Below are 21,569 nucleotides of genomic sequence, written 5' to 3'. Positions count from 1 at the left end.
TTAAAAGTCATTTGGATAAGTACATAAAGAGGAAAGGTTTGGAGAGGTACGGGCCAAAAGCATGCAGGTGGAACTAGTTTTGTTTGGGAATATGGTTGACCTAGACTAGTTGCACTGAAGCATCTGTTTCTGTGCTGTCTGACTCAACTCTGTGACTTTATGGAATACCAACAAGTACTCAAACACCTGTCACACTACTCCCTCTCGACGCTGCATCTTTAAACAAACAATGGAAAGCATAAGGTGAGTTTGTGAAGTTAATGCAACATTAATGTCTTTATGTTAAAATGGGAGACAAAATCAGATAACCACTGGTCGGTCTGTTATTGAGAAATGTTAGAGTCTATTATAATGAAGGCAAGAGCAGAAAATTTAGAAATGCATAATCTAATAAGCAGAGTCAGCATGGATTCATGAAGGGGAAATTAGTCCTGACAAATTTACTAGAATTGTTGAGGAGGTAACAAGCAAGATAGAAAAAGGGGAACCAGTAGGTATAATATTTTTGGATTTTTAGGAAGTATTTCATAAGTACCACACATTAGATGACTTAATAATATAGGATCCCATAGTTTGGAGGTAGTACATGAGCATGGATAGAGGATTAGTTAACTCATAGAAGACAGAGAGCTGGGATAAAGAGGGCATTCTCAAGAAAGCAATCTGTAACTAGTGAAGTAGCTGAGGGATCAGTATCAATATTTTACAATTATTTGTAAAATATATCAATGATTGGGATGAGGAAAGTGAATGTACAATAAACTTTGTTTTAACCAGCACCTCATTTTAACCAGCAACGTATCAATTGGGCTAATGGTCTCAGGGGTGGCTGATGGAGTTTAACTTGGATAAATGCAAGATATTGCATTTTGATAAAACAAACAAGGGCAAGGATTATACAATTAATGGTAGAGCCTTAGGAAATGTCATGAAACAGAAAGACCTAGGGATTTAGGAACATAATTGTTTAAAATTTGCGTCAAAGGTAGACAGGGTGGTTAAGAAGGTCTTTAGCATACTTGCCTTCATTGCTCAGACCTTTGAGTACAGGAGTTGGGACGTCATGTTGAAGTTGTACAGGGTCTCTTCTGGAGCACCGTGTGCAGTTCTGGTTGCCTTGCTATAGGAAGGATATTATGAAATTGGAGAGGGTTCAGAAAAGATTTACCAGGATATTGCCAGGAATGGAAAGGTTATAAAAATAGGTTGGATAGTCTGGGACTTTTTTGACTGGAGTGTGGGAGGTTGAGGGAGGTTTATAAAATCTTGTGGGACATAGGTAAGGTGAAAAGCAACGGTCTTTTTACTATGGTGGGGGACTTGAAAGAGGGGTTTAAATAGGGACATTCTTGATAAACTGGCAATAAATATATATTTCAAATACCACGATGTCCAGGTATTGATGCATAAATAAAGTATAATAGCATTGTGTATACTCCCTGTATTACATTCCTATTACTTACTATGTGGTTTTACATTCATTGTAGGAGGTGTGTTGATGTTTTTACATAGATATTTTTGAGGGAGGTTGATGTCTTGAAGCTTTGTTTGGTCAGGGTTTACTGTGGTTAGTTACACCTCTTGATTATCCGGAATATTTGATCAACCAACTCACTCCTGTTCCCATGGGTGCCGGTTAATAAAGAGTTTGCTGTGCTATAACGAAGTTTGAGGATAACACAATAATAGGTGGAAAGGCCAGTAGTATAGATGACACTAAGAGTCTGAAGAGAGTTATGGATGGGCTAGGTGAGTGGGCAAACACTTGGCAAGGGAAATATGAGGTTTTGCACTTTGGCAGGGAGAACAGAGGTTGTATATTACTTAACTGGAGAAAGACTATAGAAGGTTATAGAAAAGAGGGATTGTGAGTCCATATCCAGGTTCAGTGAGTAACAGGGAAGACAAATGGAATGTTGGCCTTTATTTCAAAGGAAATGGAATATAAAAGTTGGAAGGTTTTGCTAAACCTGCATAAGGCACTATTAAGACCACAGCTGGAATACTGTGAACAGTTTTGGGCCCCTTATCAAAGAAAAGATATATGGCATTGGAGGCAGTCCTTGGAAGGTTAACTGGGCTAATACCAGGTATGGAGGGACTGTCTTATGAGTAGACTGGACCTGTGCTTACTGTAATATAAAAGAATGAGAAGTGACTTTATTGAAGCATACAAGATTCTGACAGGACTTGATAGGATAGGTGCTGAGAGGATGTTTCCCCTTGCAGGAGGGTCCAGGACCAGAGGGCACAATCTCAGAGTAAGGGGATGACACATTTAAGACAGAGATGAGGAGGAATTTCTTCTCTCAGAGGGTAGTAAATCTGTAGAATTCTTTACCCACTGAATGCAGTTCAGGCAGGGTCATTAACTATATTCAAGTCTGAAATAGATTTAAAATCAATAACGGAATAAAGGGCTATGGGGAAAAAGCAGGAAAGTGAAGTTAAGGATTATCAGGATGACCTCATTGAATGGTGGAGCAAACTCAGTGGGCTGAATGGCCTAATTCTGCTCCTATGTTTTATGGTCTTATGAACTACTTATTTACAGTGATGTATGAAAACCTATAGAAAGGGCTCTTGCCTTTAAAAAGATGTAGGTTATTACATAAAATAATCAGAAACAAGTTACACTAGTTAGACATTGTTACTAAAGCTATTGGGAGACTTATGGATATATGTCTTCCCTCTACAAGACCATTGACTATTCTGCCTTTCTCACCCAAGTCCTTATTACATCATCAGACTGGATGATGTTTAATACAATCTTCAACATGAACTTCTCAGAATAATTGCCTTAGACAAACACTGCTCACTGGAAGGTGTCTATACAAAACAGTTCCCCCAAGCATAGATGTGCCAGAAGCCATTCCCTTGGAATATAACATAACTTGGAGAATATATAAGGCCATACATAGCAGGACATACTGTTGGAAGACGGAGGAAGAAGTAGGGAAACGATTTCAGCAGGTTGCCATATCCATCATTGGAGAGTAAATGCTGTCATCCTGAGAAAGGGCAGCACCTTCACGCTCCAAAGGACTGCTGTCAGTCCCCAGGAGCAGCATTTGTCAATCTATTGAAGGACGGATTGCTTGAATGTTGTGACATCCTGCAGAACTGAGGATTATCAGGTCAGTCATGATCTTATTGAATGGAAGAGCTGACTAAATGGACTGAAGAGCTTATTTTTGCTCCCATGTCTTATGACCTTAAATCTCTTTGCAACTGCAGCTAGGAAGACAGGAGTCTAAACTTCCATGGCAATATGTGGCTCTTACTGCAGTCAGACTCTGGTTTCCACAGCTGCACTCAGACACGAGTTAACTCCTGCTTGTGCAAAGCAGCTCCAATATCTACAATCAAATTAGTGCATCATAACTGGTTCCAAAAGGGTGCAAACAAAGCTGACCATTCTAGAAACTCTGTGCTGAAAACAATGGGCTCCAAGCTCCATGGAAAGGCCTGTGCCAAGTTACTGACAGACCTACATGGTTCTCATCACTCATCATAGGCTATCTGTCAGGCTCCCAATGCACCAATCACTTTACTCCACGTACCAGGTGAGATGATGACCTAGTGGTATTCTTGCTGGGCTGTTAATCCAGAGACCCAGGTAATGACCCAAGGACCTGGATTCAAACCCGCCACAGCAGTTGATGGAATTTGGACTCAAAGTAAATCTGGGATTAAGAGTCTTCTTATGACCATGAATCGATTGCCATAAAAACCCTTTTGATTTACTAATGTCCTTTAGGAAAGAGAACTGCTGTCCTTAATTGGCTTGGCATACATGTGACTCCAGACCTGCAGTAATGCAGCTGACTCAACTGCCGCCTGGGTCAATTAGGGATGAGCAATAAATGTTAGTCTAGCCAGTGATACCCTCATCACTTGAATGAATAAAAGAAATGCCCAGCAATGTTCTCCTACATGCTGTCCTTTCCAACCTGAGTCCCTTGTAGGGGAACTCAAGTACAGTCAAGTGCTATCTGCACCTCCACTCATGTCTAATATTTCACTGTGTGCAAACAATAGTAAAATCAAGTGATGCCTTTTCTCTTTATCATCACAGTCTTTTTGCCTTTGCTTCACTGCTTGGCCAAGTTCACTTTTTGGGGTATCTGAAAGATAAAAGGCACCAGGTAATCCAGGGAGGGAGGAAGGGATGGGAGGCTGATGATTGTGTAGGGCGTATGTAACAGTGGTACATAGTTATACCATGTGCATTAGAAGAGAGGGTGTGATGAGGGGGTTAGTGAGATGTGAGATGGTGGATTAGTTCAGAGGATCCTAACATATTCAATAGGTTAATTCTCACAAAGGACCACAGGCTCAGCAATGACTGTCCCAATAATGCGCTTTGCCCTCTATCCCCCATGCCTGTTGTCTCAGATTATGTGCCAACTGTCCCAAAAGAGTGAAAGGAGTGTATCAGTGAGTGTGGTACAAATTCCTAGGACGGTGTAGCTGTCATGGCTGAGTAGTTGGTATTGTGTGCAAGCTGTAAGCTGTTGGTGTGTGAGACTTGAGCTAAGTGCTCTAAGCAGGAGTGAAGCATATGAATGCCAGGTACAAATGTAGGGCATTGCTGATCAGTAGGTGATGGGGGCACGATAATTTGAACAGAGCCTCTGTTTTCCTTTTGTTATTCATTCATGAGATGGAGGTGTCGCTGACAAGGCCAGTATTTATTGCTCATCCCTAACTGCACAACTGTAAGAGTCAGATATGGGCCTGACTGGTTAGGGAGGACAGATTTCCTTCCCTGAAGGACATTAGTGAAGCAGATGGAGTTTTTTGCAGAAGTCGACTGTATCGACCATAGTCAAGCTTTTTATTCCAGATTTTTAAAATTCAATTCTAATCTGCCATTCAGGCGAAATAACCACACAGAGGCCAGTATCCCATCACAAAAGCACCCTTCATTTACATGTGTACAGTACATGAACTCTGACCAGCTAGCACAGAGCCAGTCCCTAAAGTCAGGAGATTCTCTGAGAATCCTGTTTACATCTGTCAGCCAGGGTTCCCTAATTGGCCCAGGTAAACAGCCCCAATCAGGGAACTCTAACCCAACAAGATCCACCTGGCCAACCTCGTTCCAATCACTACATTAGGGTTTGATCCCCAGAACATTAGCCTGGACTAATGGATTGCTGAACAAAGCTTTAACTAGCCACTAACTATACTGGGGCTTTGCTCAGGTATCCAGAAACTAGCAGTACAGTGAGCACTGGCTGGATATTGAAGCTGACATGTTAGCTGTGTTGCATACAATGGCCACAGGCCAATCACAGTTGGTTTGGCTCCCTAGATATGTAAAATGTCACACTTAGAAGGCAAAATAACATTGAATGTATTTTCTTCATTTTGCCAAGTAAAAACGATCAAATAACTAGAAATCAGGTCCCCCTAATTTATACTTATGGCTATCTTTTCCCTGACATTCAAGAACAAGTGAGTAGACTTGCAGAGGATATCATTCCTGTCTTCAGACGTACTAACCTGGTGACAAACCTCCAATCAGTTTCCTTGGGGTCTTTGGGGCCTCGGTATCTCTGTCTTTCATGTCATTGGTGGAAACAGTTTCATCTTCGTCACATTCACTGATTGGTGCAAATGCATGAAATCTGCCAGGATACAGTCACATGACAATTTACAAAGGGCACAGACTGAGACTAGTACCACAACATTAAGCATTTGAGAACCTTCTTAGATGGTTTTCAAAAGTAGCGAACTAAGCAATAAACTAGAAATAGGGCCACATAAAGTGTGAATTAGATGATTAAATTAATCTTAAACTGACTCAAAGCCTTCCTCAGTGATGACTCAGAGTCACTGCAGTTCAGGAGGGAGGCCATTCAACTGAACATGGTAGTGTATTTAGAGTAAAAGCAAAGTAGTATAAATGCTGGAGATCCGAAATAAAAACAGGAAGTGTTGGAGAAACTCAGCAGGTCTGACAGCATACATGGAGAGAGTCCAATATGAGTCAAATATCAAACTCAAGATGTTCACTCTGCTTCCCTCTCCCCAGAAGCTTCCAGATCTGTTGAGTTTCTCCAGCATTTTCAGTTTTCATTCCACATAATTAATGACTGTTTTCCTCATTCGTGCTGATTAGCAATTCAACGATAATTGCATTCCCAGTACATCTGGTAATAGCTCCATAAAGCTTTCCAAGTAGTTAATTCAGACATGTCAGTCCCTGGTTAGTGCTCATTTAACTGGTAGAAGTAAGAGGGCTTGTGTGATGCTTTCTCAGTGCATCTCAGTAAGAGAGAGAAAAATAATTGTTCCCAGCCTTGGTTACTAATTAATGACTCCTGAATGAGAAGTGTGCACTTGTTGAGATTTGTCAGAAAAAGGCTTTGTTATTTTCTTTCATTAATTTGTTTGTTGACAACAGCCGTCATTGCTTCTGTTTGAATACTAGTCACTTGGATGGGATTTAGGAAGGAAATCAGTTGAAACAGCCTTCCTGAAGTTGGAAAACAGGCTCAAGGAGCCAACATCAGTTCCTACACTTGCTTCTTCCTAATCTTAATTAGTGCCAATTTCCACAGGCATTGTTCAGGAGAGTAGGAGAAATCGGTGAGTTAAAGAAAATGCCTCACAAATTGCTTTAATTCGCTCATGATAAAATCAGAAGAACATCAGGACTATGTGGAAATCTTCATGAATTTGGGGCAGTGCTGTGGCTCAGTGGTGAGCACAGCTGCCTCATGGTGTCAGAGATCAGGGTGTGATTCCAGCCTTGGTGACTGACTCTGTGGAGTCTGCACGTTCTCCCCATGTCTGCATGGGTTTCGGTCCAGTGCTCCAGTTTCCTCCTACAGCCAAAAGATGTGCAAGTTAGATGAATTGGTTGTGCTGCAATGCCCATAGTGTCCAGGGATATGCAGGCTTGGGGGGTTTGCCATGGTAAATGCATGGGTTATGGGGATACAATAGAATGCCCTTCAGACAGTTGGTGCAGACTCAATGGGCTGAATGGCCTCTTTCCACACGATAAGGATTCTATGAGTTGTACAGATGAACAGCCCAAGTGGTTAATTCATTGTGGAACCCCCTCCTGTAATCTGATATTCAAAAACCAGCAATTAGCACTACTTCAACAAGACACAAAAGGTTTGTAGGGAAACAGGTGATGGTTGTTGATTGATGTTTAATTGAAGGGCTAAGAGTGCTTGTGTCTCTTTAGTAATGTTCCTGTCTGAGGCAGGAGATCCTGGTTCAACTCACACCTGCTTCAAATGTGGATAATAACATCTCTGAACAGAATGATTAAATAAAATCTATGTAAAGAGTTAACAGGAGGCCTGAGTTCAAGACCTACCTGCTCCAAAAGAGTGTAATATAATCTCTGAAGAGGTCGGTTTGGGGGGGGGGTGGTCCAATGGTCAGCACTGCTAGCTCCCAGTGCCAGGGACCCAGGTTTGATTCTACCCTTGGGTGACCGTCTGTATGGAGTTTGCACGTGCTCCTCGTGTCTGTGTGGGTTTCCTCTTGTGCAGGTTAAGTGAATTGGCTATGCTAAATTGCCCGTAGTGCATTAGTCAGAGGGAAATGGGTTTGGCTGGATTGCTCTTCAGAGGGTTGGTGTGGACTTGGGCTACAGGGCCTGTTTCCATACTGTAGGGAACCTAATCTAATGTAAAAACCATGGATTAAACAAAGGGCTAACATTTAGGGCGGGCGGGGTGATAGTAAGAGAGCTGTTCAACTGGAATTCAATACACTTTCTGCACAAATATTAGTTTCTGTGTATTTTCTCATCAACCTGTTCAGAAATGTTAAGACACACTTCTGGAGCAAGTGAGACTTGAATCCTGGCTCAGAGATAGGGAGATTACCATTGCACCATCACAGTCTTCATCTCATTGATTCTATATGAGGTACCCCGTTAGAATCCATTAATAACTGTAGCAAAGGTTTATTGCCTAAAGCTAGAGATTGAGAACTGTGACTTTTCTTTTTATCAACTAAAGATTGATCGGGCATATTATGTAGCAACCAACAGGTCACCATCACTGACTAGACAACCTGACTTCTCACATGTCTATTAGCTCACTTAGAGTCAACAAGCAAGCTTAGATGAGTTTCTCGACCTACTGCAGGCCTCAATACTAATGTCCCTGGTCAGTGGAAGCATCCAATCAAAGGCTGATAGTTCCTGATTCCCAATGACCATCCGGTGAGACCTAATTCTTGGGGGATTCTGCAGTAAGAAGGTAAAATTTATTTTATCGTCTTGTCATGGGGTGGAGGTAAGATGGGGCAACTGGAAGTCCCTATCCCTAACCCAAACCCAAGACATGGACTGTTTTGGCTTCTCGGTCAGGGAACTAGCTACCTTTCACAGCCTTTGGGAGGCAAGCAAGTGGAGAGTTGGCCATTTGAAGCCCTTAAGTGGCCATTATTTAAGCACTTCGACAGTCCCCAATGGATCTTCCCACCCAACTTTTAACTGATGCAGTGGCAAGAAAGAATTTGAAGGGGAATGACTGGAAGCAAGCATCAAGTATTAGGGTATGATTTAAATTGTTTGTTGAATTGTCCTAAAGAGTTGAACATGGAAAGACTCTGAGTGTTAACTAAAAATAGACTTTCTGAAAAAAACAAAACCTGTTTTGAACAGACATCAGAAGACTTAAAATTTCAGCAAAAACATTAATTTGCAGCAGTGTTTGTGGCTCAATATTGCATTCAACATATTGGTTATTGTTAAGCCCATTTCATACCTGGAAAATGGGTTCAACAATATTGAATTTAGCTCCCAACAGTTTATATTTTGGCACAATAGCCATGTGGAAGGTATTTTCTGACATATATTCAGAGTTGTTGCTGTTATAATGAAGAGTTTTTATATGGGATGAGCTGGTGGCGAGTTATCATATATAAAATTATTCATCTTCTTTTTCAACATTGCTGAAAACAAAGGAACTTTTCATCTTCCTTCTCTGAGAAAAGAGCAGGAGACACCAAAACATTCCCAAAAGATGGGAAATGTTCATCCTGGAGTTCAGTTACTAGTGGTGTGCCGCAAGGACCTGTTTTAGGGCCACTGCTGTTTGCCATTTTTATAAATGACCTGGAGGAGGGTGTAGAAGGATCGGTTAGTAAATTTGCAGATGATACTAAGGTCAGTGGAGTTGTGGATAGTGCTGAAGGATGTTGCAAGTTACAGGGGGACATAGATAAGCTGCAGAGCTGGGCTGAGAGATGGTAAATGGAGTTTAAGGCTGAAAAATGTGAGGTGATTCACTTTGGAAGGAGTAACAGGAATACAGAGTACTGGGCAAATGGTAAGATTCCTGGTAGTATAGATGAGCGAGATCTCGGTCCATGTGCATAGATCCCTGAAAGATGCCCAGGGTGATTGAGTTGTTAAGAAGGCATACGGTGTTTTAGCTTTTATTAGTAAAGGGATTGCGTTTCTGAGCCAGGAGGTCATGTTACAGCTGTACAAACTCATGCGGCCGCACTTGGAGTATTGCGTGCAGGTCTGGTTGCCGCATTATAGGAAGTATATGCAAGTATTGGAAAGGGTGCAGAAGAGATTTACCAGGATGTTGCCTGGTATGGAGGGAAGGTCTTCTGAGGAAAGGTTGATGGACTTGAGGCTGTTTTAGTTTGAGAGAAGGTTGAGAAGTGACTTAAGAGATATACAAGATGATCAGAGGATTAGATGGGGTGGACAGTGAGTGCCTTTTTCCTCAGATGATGATGGCTAGCACAAGGGGACATAGCTTTAAATTGAGGGATGATAGATATAGGACAGATGTCAGAGGTAGGTTCTTTACTCAGAGTAGTAAGAGCATGGAACACTCTGCCTGAAATAGTAGTATACATGCCAACATTAAGGGCATTTAAATGGTCATTGGATAAACATATGGATTATAATGGAATAGTGTATGTTGGATGGGCTTCAGACTGGTTTCACAGGTTGGCATAACATAGAGTGCTGAATGGTCTGTACTGCGCTGTAATATTCTATGTTCTTTATTGAACAAGTTGGGGTGTCCCAATGTTGTAATTTGCAACTGTGAAATAACCAGACTTGTGTTAGGTTTTTAAAGGACGTTTTTAAAAATTCTTTTGGGGTGTGGACTTAAAAATGGGAAAAAATACTGCTTTAAATCAGAAGAGGATGTAAGAAGATGTTGCAGATTTTTTTTTAAAAATGAGTTACTGGAACTCATTCTTTGTTGCAATCCAGGGTGATCTCATTCAAGCAGAGGGAGGAGGATGTTGGACAACTCAGATCCATGAGTGTGTGTCCTGAGGTTGCATTATCCTATGACACTTTTGATTTTTTTTTAAACCAGGTCCAGTCGTGTGTGTTCAGGAGTATGTAACATAGCAAAACTTCTTGACTGGGTAGCTGCAGCTTTGTGTTGACAATACAACCTGTGAAGGAGACAACATTCTCTCTCTCTCTCTCTCTCTCTCTCTCTCTCTCTCTCTCTCTCAAATTCCATTCTTGAAAGAAAAAAAAGGATTAAAAAAAACACCTTCAAGGATGAATCTTCAAGTAGTGAATAAAAAGTTGAGAATCAGTGTGTCCATAACCTCATTCAGAGTTAAAAGGAATCAGAAGGCAGCTTAAGAACATTTTATCGACACCTGGTAATCCACACAGGTGCCAGAACTGTTTCATTGACTGTTCTTTCCCCATCTGTAATATTTGTGCCTTGTCTTCTCTCTTTGTGTGTCTGTAAGCGTGTGAGAAATCTTTCTGAAATTGAGTTGAATTGATAGATAGTTATAAGTTAATAATTTGTGCTCCTTATTATTCGATTGGTTGTAACCAATCTGCTTTCAATAAATAGCTGATTTTTTTTTTGTTCAAATGGCAGAAATGTTTTCAAAATAGTAATATGACTATTAACCAATGGCCTTTTGAGCTTTTTCCTTCCATAAAAGTTACAATTTTTCATCTGCTGAATAAACGAAGAAAAACTCTCAATGACACAATTACCATTTCACATTTTAAAATAAACATATGATGGGATTATGTATAGATTAATAGCAACTAAACTGTTGACCAAAGGCAAAATTTACAGACAGCACATCAAGGTAATTACTCAGAAATATCAGACCTAAAGTGAATAATACCTGGATTTGCCAGTCATCTTAAGTGAGAATTTCATTTGTCACTCATATCATATTTCAAATTGGCTTTGATGTAAATACATATCAGCAATTTTGTTTAATTTCATGATGTGGAGGTGCCAGTGTCCGACTTGGTGTTATGACTTCTGACCTTGTCCACCCAAGTTATAGTCCAACAGTTTATTTGAAACCAAAAGCTTTTGGAACACTGCTCCTTTGTCAGGTGGTTTTTAGGTGCAGGAGCAGCACTCTGAAAGCTTGTGATTTCAAATAAACCTGTTGGGCCACAATCTTGTGGCATATAACTTCTCACCTTGTTTAATTTCATGACACTAGTTAGATGATAGCTATTTTGCATCAGTAGTCAACACATTTCGCTGAGAGATTATTTGTCTGTCTGTTTGTCTGTTGTTGTTGCTGTAATATACTATGATACTCAATCCTTCACCAAGCTTCTCATTTTAAAACCAGAAAACAAAATACAAACCTGATACCTGGTCATGTCTGCTGTTTAGGTACACAGAGTAAGCTGTGATTCAGGTAACTATGTGGCAGATAATCATGGGGAACACTAAAATCATATGATATAGGAGCAGAAGTAGGCCATTCAGCCATTCAAATCTGCTTTGCCTTTTGATCATGGGTTGGTACATTTTAAATTAGTTTCCCTACAATGTGAAAACAGACCCTTCAGCCCAACCAGTCCACAGTGACCCTCTGAAGAGCGACCCTCTGAAGAGCAACCCACCCAGTCCCATTTCCCTCTGCCTAATGCAGCTAACACTACGGGCAATTTAGTGTGGCTAATTCACCTGACCTGCACATCTTTGGATTGTGGGAGGAAACTGGAGCACCCGGAGGAAACCCATGCAGACACGGGGAGAATGTGTAAACTCCACACAGACAGTCATCTGAGGCTGGAATCAAACCTGGGTCCCTGGCACTCTGAGGCAGCAGTGCTAACCACTGAGCCACCATGCTCAGTGGTTCTCAACTCCATTTTCCTGCCTTCTCCCTGTAACCTTTAATCCCCATACTAATCAAGAACCTATCTATCACTGTTTTAATATACTCAATGACTTAGCCTTCACAGCCTTATGTGGCAATGGGTTACAAAACTTTATTACCCTCTGGCTGAAGACATTTCTCCTCATCTCACTTGTAAAGTATTATTCTTTGACTCTGAGGCTGTGCCCTCGGGTCCTAGCCTCTCCTACTCATAGAAACATCTTCCACCACCACATCCACTCTATCCAGGCCTCTCAGTATCCCACCTTCATCTTTCTAAACTCCATCGAGTACAGACCCAGAGTCCTCAACCACTCCTCGTCTGACAAGCCCTACATCCCCAGCATCATTCTTTTGAACCTCTTTACTACTCCTCCTTCAAATTTTCCATTTGCTCCTCAATCAGCAACTTACAAAGCTTCACTAACAATCAATTTGGAAACGCTCATATACCAGAATGTTCCAGCATACCAAGGGCACCAATAAGAGGAAAATGGAAAGAGTAAGAAACATTGAGACTGAGAAATTAGGAGAAGGAGTAGCCCATTCAGTCCATTACGTCTGTTCCACCATTCAACATGCTTATGGCTAATCATCCAACTCAGTCCCTTGTTCCTGCTTTGTCTCGAAATCCTTTGATCCCTTTAGCCCTACATCTGCAGTTACAATTTATATCAACTACACTTATTCATACTATGCATCATCTCAGAAAAGAAATTACAGTTTGTTCTACAGTTTAGCCTATAACTCTGAAAATTCATGGGCAATTGTTGGGGTGGCACGGTTGCTCAGTGGTTAGCACTGCTGCCTCACAGCACTAGGGACTCAGGTCCAATTCTCGCCTCGGGCGACTGTCTGGGTAGAGTTTGCACGTTCTCCCTGTGTCTATGTGGGCTTCCACCGGGTGCTCCAGTTTCCTCCCACAATCCAAAGATGTGCAGGTTAGGTGGATTGGCCAGGCTAAACTGCCCAGAGTGTTCAGGGATGCTTAAGTTAGGTGCATTAGTCAGGTGTAAAGATAGGATAGGGGAATGTGTCTGGGTAGGTTACTCTTCAAAGGGTCGGAATGGACTTGTTGGGCTGAAGGGCCTGTTCCTATTATTTACACACAATAGAATATAAAGGTAGATTGCAAGTGAAAGGAAATGAATTTTCAGAAACCAACACCTTTACTTAAGGTAGAACATTGAATACGTTAAATTCAGAATTCTGGAGCTACACAATCTTCTATAAAGCATTCAAGTTATCAGTGTATGACATTTAACATATAAAAATAAATCAAAAATGAGGTTTCCTGAAATCCAGGAAGTGTCATGTAGAATTTATCCATTGTTTCAAGTGTTATTTATGTCGTACCTTCCTGCAGTTAAATGAGCCAAATCTTTCAGGAACTGAATTGTGCCTTCCTCCTTGGCATTGAATGATACAGAGTGGACTGGGCATGGGCTCGTAGCCAACTTCCGTCGCAAAAGCTCTCTCATCGCCTCAGGACCATCACCAGCAGTGAAAAAGTAAACTGCATCAATCTGCAGGAAGAAAAATAGAAATATTGTATAGAATTCGTAAAATAAAACATAGGGAAACAACAGCATAACTATTGCAGGGAAAGTCCAATGCTATCATGATAAAACACTTTCAACTGAAGAAAAATGATTATTTCATTGTTCTGTTAACGCATTTTCTCAATTATTTACTGACTTTGAATAAAAATGACTTATTTGATTAAAATTACCTCAATTATTTAAATCCATAGCATCACAATACAGAAATACATATCAAAGAATTAATGAAAGAAAATTCTAAAAATTGGAGTCTGCTAACCTTATTTTCAATGCATGTTCCCAGTATGCGAAGCCATATGCCAAATGTATTGACTGTAATGAGGTCAGCCAGGTGGACCTCATAGAATATGAGTTCCCTGACTGGGGCTTTTAATATGGTCAAATCAGGGAGCCCTGGCTGACAGATATAAACAGGAGTGTCAGAGATTCTGTTCGCTCTGAGAGCTGGCTCATGATGGAGCTGGATCAATGCTGAGGACTTTGCATGTGTAAATGGAAGGTAACTTGATGACAGGATACCGGCCTTGGTGGAGTTATTTCTGTGACGACAATAGAAAAGTACGGTCCAGAAGAAATTCTCTCACAACACTCATCTTTGAGTTGGGTTAAACATTTCTGGCCTCATGCCATTACTAGGGAAGCTTGACTCGTTCAATCCTGCCTTCAAAAACTGGGCCCAGTAGGTGGAAAGAATACATTCCTTTATCCAGGCAAATGGCATTGGGGTAGATGAAAAGAAATAAGTAGTTCACCTGACAGCTCATGGACCCACAGCATTTTCTGTTATTAGGAGCCTAACTTTGTCTGAGGTACCAGATACTAAAACCTTGCAAGAGTTGATGTCTTTAGTTAAGGAATATTACATCACTGTGCCTCCTCTAGTTGTGAGACGCTATTGGCTTTACTTGGCAATTCAAGAACCAGGGAATCTATATCAGGAATCTCTATGATGAGATTGAGAATAATGGCAGAGGCATGTGACTTTAGTTTAATCATTATGAGATGCAGAGAGACTGTTTGGTATGTGCGATTAATGATGTAACCGTGCAAAGGCTCTTATTTGCTTAAGCCTAATTGGAATTCAAACCGGCACTGCAACATGCTTTCTCAATGGAAAATGCAACAAATAGAGCATAAGAGCAGGATATGACGATGGAAGTGGACAGCCTCACCAGGCCAACTGAGTTGGGGGAACACCACTTCAGTGAAGGCAATTGCATAGCACTCTAGGTCAGCCGACAGCAAAACCCCTAAACAATGCCAAGCCTCAGCCAAATGATTAATATTTTCTTCAGGATCCGGACTGGCAAGCTGTTTTAGTTACTGTGGGTATGCTCACTCAAGACAGAAAAAGAATCTCACTAGACCTAAACAGAGTAAGAGAACCCACCGTCTGGGAGGCCAAGTCGTTAATATGGATCTCCCACATTGAGCCACCTCCCACTGGCAGATACACCACCACTGCTACCACTGCTGGAAATGTCTGTAATGGTTTTAAATTTTCTGGACACACATCCAGTTACAGCTGACAATATCAGACTTTAGACGCAGAAAGATCCAGTCCTGGCAAAACTGAAACAGCTAGTGGTGATGGGGGAAAAAATAAAGAGTCATCTCAACCAGAACAGAAATCTTTGTAGACCCTGATAGACCAGATCACAGTTGAGGATGGCATATTATTATGGGGAACAAGAGTGATTGTTCCGAACACAGGTCACCACCACATAGTGGCTGAACACCTCTGGATCATTCAGGAGTCTCCAAAACGAAGATGTTGGTGACCAGGACTGGATGCAGACAAGGACAAATATCACTGCCAACTGCTCCCTGACATTCATAGGGATGGTCGGGTAAACCCTGGACTCGATTACGTGTCGACTATGCAGGTTTTTTCATGGGCTCAATGTTCTTACTCAAAGTAGCGGGACGTACATATGGTTCATTCATCAAACAGAGGAACAAAGATAGAAAAACTGCATGCATCTTTTGCAATACATGGACTCCTGGAAGTGTTAGTCACAGATAACGGGCCATCGTTTACGAGCAGGGAGTTTCACTATTTCCTAAATTTGAATGGTATTTGACGTGGTAAGGACAGCTCCATACCATCCATCATCCAACTGTCTGACAGAAAGAGCAAACAAACTTAGAAGCCAGGCTTAAAGAAACAGCCTGCAGCATCACTAGATACCAAGCTGTCCCGGATCCCATTTGATTGTAGGACCACCCCTCATGTAACTACAGGGGTAGCTCCAGCAGAGTTGCTAATGGGGAGAAGATTCCACACCAGGTCAAACCTGATCTGCCTGAGCCTGGGGAAGGAGAGTGAAATGGCATCAGGAATGCCAGTGTAAGACACAAAACTCCACTAAGCAAGAGAGAGAATTTACTTCAGGGGATGAAGTTTGGTGTAGGAACCACAGGAATGGGCCTGCATGGGTAAGAGGCCTAGTTGACGTGAGATCAGGTCCAGTGATGTACAAAGTTCGGGTAAGTGCGACAGTACTGAACATGCACATGGACGATACAAAAGCTGTAAACTCACAAATAGTGCGGAAGCAAAATATGTCCAGATCCTTGATAGCCTTTTTGACTGTTTCAGGACCCATGGGTTCTCCTTCTTCATCAAACATTGAAGAGAACTCGGAATCTGAGATGGACACAGTGAACGTCACCAACTCGACACCTTTGCCACTTGAAGAAGAGAATGACTTTCTTCCGAGACACTCCAGGCGCTAGAGGCAAAGTACTGTGTGCTACACGCAGACGGTATCCAAGGCAGAGTTTAGATTAGATTACTTACAGTGTGGAAACAGGCCCTTCGGCCCAACAAGTCCACACCGACCCACCGAAGCGTAACCCACCCAGACCCATTCCCCTACATTTACCCCTTCACCTAACACTACGGGCAATTTAGCATGGCCAATTCGCCTAACCTGCACATTTTTTTTTTGGATTGTGGGAGGAAACCGGAGCGCCCGGAGGAAACCCATGCAGACACGGGCAGAATGTGCAAACTCCACACAGTCAGTCGCCTCAGGCAGGAATTGAACCCGGGTCTCTGGCGCTGTGAGGCAACAGTGCTAACCACTGTGCCACCGTGCCGCCCACAGTTGGTGGAACTTGGCCCAGAGCTAAAACGGCCCAGGAGGAGTTTCAAAAAAAAGAACCGACCTATGTCCTCGGACTTGGCGGGAGTGATATAGTGACTGTGATGAGGTCAAACAGATGAACCTCGTGGAATAGGAGCTCCCTGATTGGGGCTGGTAATCTGATCTGAACAGGGAGTCCTAGATGATAGATACAAACAGGAGAGTCAGGCATTCTGAGAGCTGGCTCTGAGGAAGTTGGTTCAGTATCAAGGACTTCTCACATTTAAATAAAGTATGGCTTGGTGATGGGATAGCAGCCTCTGTGGAGTTATTTCACCAAGAACAGTAATTCGTAAAATCTGCTTCACTCTGTCCAGAACGATTTTGTCCTGTACAATTTTGCTCATGTATTTTATTCTAATCATCGTTATAAAGTTAACCATGGGTCTTTTTCAATTTATCATCATCACTGGTAGCAGACATAAATGTCCAAAGTCTAAGAAATCATGCTTTTTTATGCTTTTACAGTTCAGATTTGTGATAAAATTGACTTTTTCCAAGACTTAAATGAAATTCTCGAATATCACTGAACATTCACTTATGCTGTGAAATGTCTTATAAATTGTCATTTGATAGTGTCTACTGGTATAATTCTAATGCTAAGTGAGCCAAGTCTTACAGTATTATCGCTTGTCGCTTGTAACACAGCCTCCACCGAACTTGTCTTGCTAGTAGTTGGCATTTGGTGAAGATTCATTATCCAATCAATTGCTGAGCCTATTGTCTGTGCAGTAACAGGTACAGCTTTCTCCTGCCATACAACCATTTCATCAGCTGCCCTACAGATCATGAGCAACAAAATTACATTGATTAACCATCATGTTAATTCAGTGCCACCATATGTTAGGCACGTACAAGGGATTAAATATATTTCATGTCCCTCAACTATGAACACTTTTTTATTGTGCTTCCAGACATTATCTGAACCCAATCATCCATCCTCACCCATCCTCGGTTAAAATCAGGGTCCACAGTTTTGTAGGTTCCTCAGATGTAAACAATGTTTGTGTTCAAGTATCTCTATTACACTTTAGGTATTTGTAGCACCAACCAGTTGTTTCAAACATCAGATGACTGCTTTTAAAAATAATCAGAAGCCTTCTGCCTTATTTGCCTTCTACATGGTACTGCTCATCCATTTCTACCTCTTGTTGCTTCCTTCAGTAACTCTGCTTCCTTTTAAAATTCATTTCGGATCAAGCATCAATAGAAGAGGAGTAGGCATTACAGAACCTTAAACTTGCTTGGCCAATCAATATCTTTTTGTTTGATCTACTGGAAAAGGAATTTAAATACTAATGGTTTTTGAAGAGAAAAATTCCCTCTTCCTGCCAGCTTTAAGTAGGTGATCCCTTATTTTGAAACCATGTCTAGTTCTAGATTCATCCAGAAGGGGAAGCATTCTCTCAGCAGTTATCCTGTCAAACGTCCTTAAAACACATATTTTAATAAGTTTACTTCTCATTCTTCTGAACTCCAATGAGTATAGTCACCATCTGCTTAAACTTTCCTCACAAAACAAACCACTCATTATTTTAATCAGTCTAGTTAACCATCTCTGACACTGTCCCCAGTGCAAATATGTCCCTCAAGTGAAGTTTATCAGTTTGTAATAGGGATGACGGCCGACATGCAAAGCTGCAAAATTCATGTTACCAAATTGTCCTTTATTATGAAGTAAAGCAATGTCCGTAAATGTGTGCTACATCACAAAGCAATGAATTGGGTCGATTGCCAGGAAAGCAACAGTCCCTCTCCATCTGGGCAAAACAAATAGAAATTCATAAATGAAACCACGTGCATACACCGTAACAGACCATGAATGTAAACCAGTTAAACGTTTCATTTGGTAGCACATTTGCAACTCAGTAAGAAGCTTGTAGGTTTAAACCCACTGCAGTCTGAGCTGACATTTAAGTGCATCGCTGAAGGGGAGCCATGCTTTGTGGGTTTCTTTGAACGCGACATTAAACTGAGCCTTCATCCGCCTCTTCAGCCAGAAATAGATATTCAAAGGAAACAGTCACTTCCAGTGTCTCATCACTATCCCTCCCTCAAACAAAGTAACTAGGTGACTCAACTCATTTACTGTGCATGGGACCTTGCTGCTTTCCTGTTTCGTAGTCAGGTATTTCAAAGGAATGTTTTGCATGAAAATACTTGTTCCTAAGATATAACAAAACATGATATGTGTAAGCCTTGCTTTTATTTTCTGTCAAACATAGAGAACACAGTTTAATAGTTTGCTTTACAATTTAATGTAACTGCAGTTTAGTAACCTGGCTGCAAATGACTAATTATTGCACTATAATAAACAAAAAACTCATAATGGAGAAAACATACTATACTTAACAACGACAAATAGACACCAACAAATTTAATGAATACTTAACAAACAAGACAAAAATATCCCAAAACAAAAACAAACAGCAAACCATAGTCACACAGTAAACACTCTGACACAATTATATACAAACTTTATTAATGATCCCATTTCAACATCACAGAAGTATTAATGTTTGTGTAGAAGCTATTTTCAAGTCTGGGTTGTTATTTTCTAGTCATCAGCAATTGTTAAAAATTGTCTAAAATAAACTGAACTTGCGTTGTCTTTTTTTATGCCAATCTCCTTAAATCTGTGCCTTATGGTAGTTGATCCTTCAGCCGCTGCCAAGTTTCTCTTTACTTGCTTGTTCTAAACCATTAGAGTCATAGAAACACAAATGTAAAGCACGCAAAAAGACACTTCAGTCCAACTTGTCCATGCTGACTAGATATCCTAAATTAATCTAGTCCTATTTGCCAGCACTTGGCACTTGCCACCACTCTTCAATTCATGTACCCATCCAGATGCCTTTTAAATGCTGTAATTGTATCAGCCTCCACCACTTCCTCTTGCAGCTTATTCAATACATGCACTACCCTTTGCATGAAAAAGGTGCCCCTTAGGTCCCTATTGTTAAGTGATTTTAAACACATTCGCTGTTTCTGCTCTCAGGGCAACAAACCCAACTTCCCCAGTCGAGCCATGCAACTGCAATTTCTCAATCCTGGAATCATTCCAGTATACTTGTTTTGTCCCCACCCCAAAGCTGGTCTTCCTAAACTCTGAAGCCAGACTTGTACTCTGTCTCCACTGTGTTGAAATCAGTGTTGTATAAAGCTTTAGCAAAACTTCCTGTTTATTGTAGCTATGTCATTTTTTATAAAGCCTAGAATCTCATAATATATATATTAACTGTTTAGTTAATCTACCCTGCCACTTTCAAAAATTACGACACAGGCATGGCCAAGTCTCTCTTTTCTACAGTGGGGTAGCACAATGGCTCAGTGGTTAGCACTGCAGCCTCACAGCACTAGGTACCTGAGTTTGATTCCAGCCTCGGGCGACTGTCTGTGTGGTGTTTGCACATTTGCCCTGAGTCTGCGTGGGTTTCCTCTGGGTGATCCGGCTTCCTCCCACAACCCAAAGATGTGCAGGTTAGGTGAATTGGCCATGCTAAATTGCCCATAGTGTTAGGTGCATTAGTCGGGGAAAAGTAGAGAAATAAGGTCTGGGTGGGTTACTCTTCAGAGGGTCGGTGTGGTCTTGCTGGGCGACACTGCGGGAATTCTAAGATTCTTAATATTGTACCATTTAGTATGTTTTTTCTCCATTCTTAATACTACCCTCACTAAAATAAATAAACATCAACAAAAATGTAATGAATACTTTACAGGCATTACATTAAGACAAAAGAATCTTAAAACAAAAGCAAGAAGCAAACCAATGACTCGCCTTGAACATTCTAACTCAAATGATACACAGAGGGTGTTGTACTCACTGTAATTAACCCATGGCGAAATGGAATCTGGTGTTAAAGTTTGGGCTAATGCTGTTTTTAAACACCGTGGAACATATTATATCAAGTCACATCATCTCACACTTTTACATAAGAACAAGGAGCAGGAGTTGGTATTTAATACAATTGTGGCTGACCTTATCTTGGCCTCAACTCCATTTTCCTTTCTGCTATTCAATCCATTACTAATTAAAAATCTCAGCAGGTCAGGCAGCATCAAAGGAGAAGAAGAATCGACATTTCGGTCATAAGCCCTTCTTCAGGAATCCTGAAGAAGGGCTTATGCCCGAAATGTCGATTCTCCTTCTCCTTTGATGCTGCCTGACCTGCTGCGCTTTTCCAGCAACACATTTTTAAGCTCTGATCTCCAGCATCTGCAGTCCTCACTTTCTCCTAATTAAAAATCTGTCTATCTCCTCCTTAGATTTACTCAATGTCCCAGCATCCACCTCCATGCCAACATCTGGGAGAGTCCTTGCATGCTTTATTTTTGTTACTGTCTTATCCTTATCAGACCAGGAAATCCTGATGCTTCAAAACACAGTACTCCTTGCCTTGCCAGCAACTGCTTATTGCATGAGCACGTTTTGGAAACAGTTATGTTCTCCAAACTCAAGTTCTATTCTGACAGAAAGTAATGTTTAAAGTGCAGTGGAGCAGGTGATTAATCCATGCAGTCTCTGCAGGTTATCAAAAGAGCTAGTGATTATATGTTTTATATGTTGCTGTTACAAATCTAGAAACTTGTATAAAATCATCTTATACACCTCTATCAAGTCACCCCTAAACCTTCTTTTCTCCAATGAAAACAACCCCAAGTGCCTCAGCCTTTCCTCATACGATCTTTCTACCATACCAGGCAACATCCTGGTAAACCTCCT

General features: G+C 41.2%; 1 protein-coding gene across 1 annotated transcript in view; it reads right to left on the bottom strand.

Annotated features, from left to right (window-relative positions):
- The window catches only part of LOC122551170 (von Willebrand factor A domain-containing protein 3B-like), a 155,457-nt gene that overhangs the window by 117,743 nt on the left and 16,145 nt on the right, over nucleotides 1-21,569 (bottom strand). Inside the window, exons 4-6 of the mRNA XM_043692794.2 lie at nucleotides 17,466-17,625; nucleotides 13,489-13,658; nucleotides 5,512-5,636 (exon numbers count right to left, since the gene is read on the bottom strand). Of these exons, the coding sequence (XP_043548729.2) occupies nucleotides 5,512-5,636; nucleotides 13,489-13,658; nucleotides 17,466-17,625 (455 nt within the window). The remainder of the gene's footprint in view (nucleotides 1-5,511; nucleotides 5,637-13,488; nucleotides 13,659-17,465; nucleotides 17,626-21,569) is intronic.

Source organism: Chiloscyllium plagiosum, unplaced genomic scaffold (assembly GCF_037043375.1).
Source record: "Chiloscyllium plagiosum isolate Xiang-an unplaced genomic scaffold, Cpla_swu_hap1 HiC_scaffold_6, whole genome shotgun sequence".
Classification (NCBI taxonomy): Eukaryota; Metazoa; Chordata; class Chondrichthyes; order Orectolobiformes; family Hemiscylliidae; genus Chiloscyllium; species Chiloscyllium plagiosum.
This window is presented reverse-complemented; position numbering and strand designations above follow the sequence as displayed.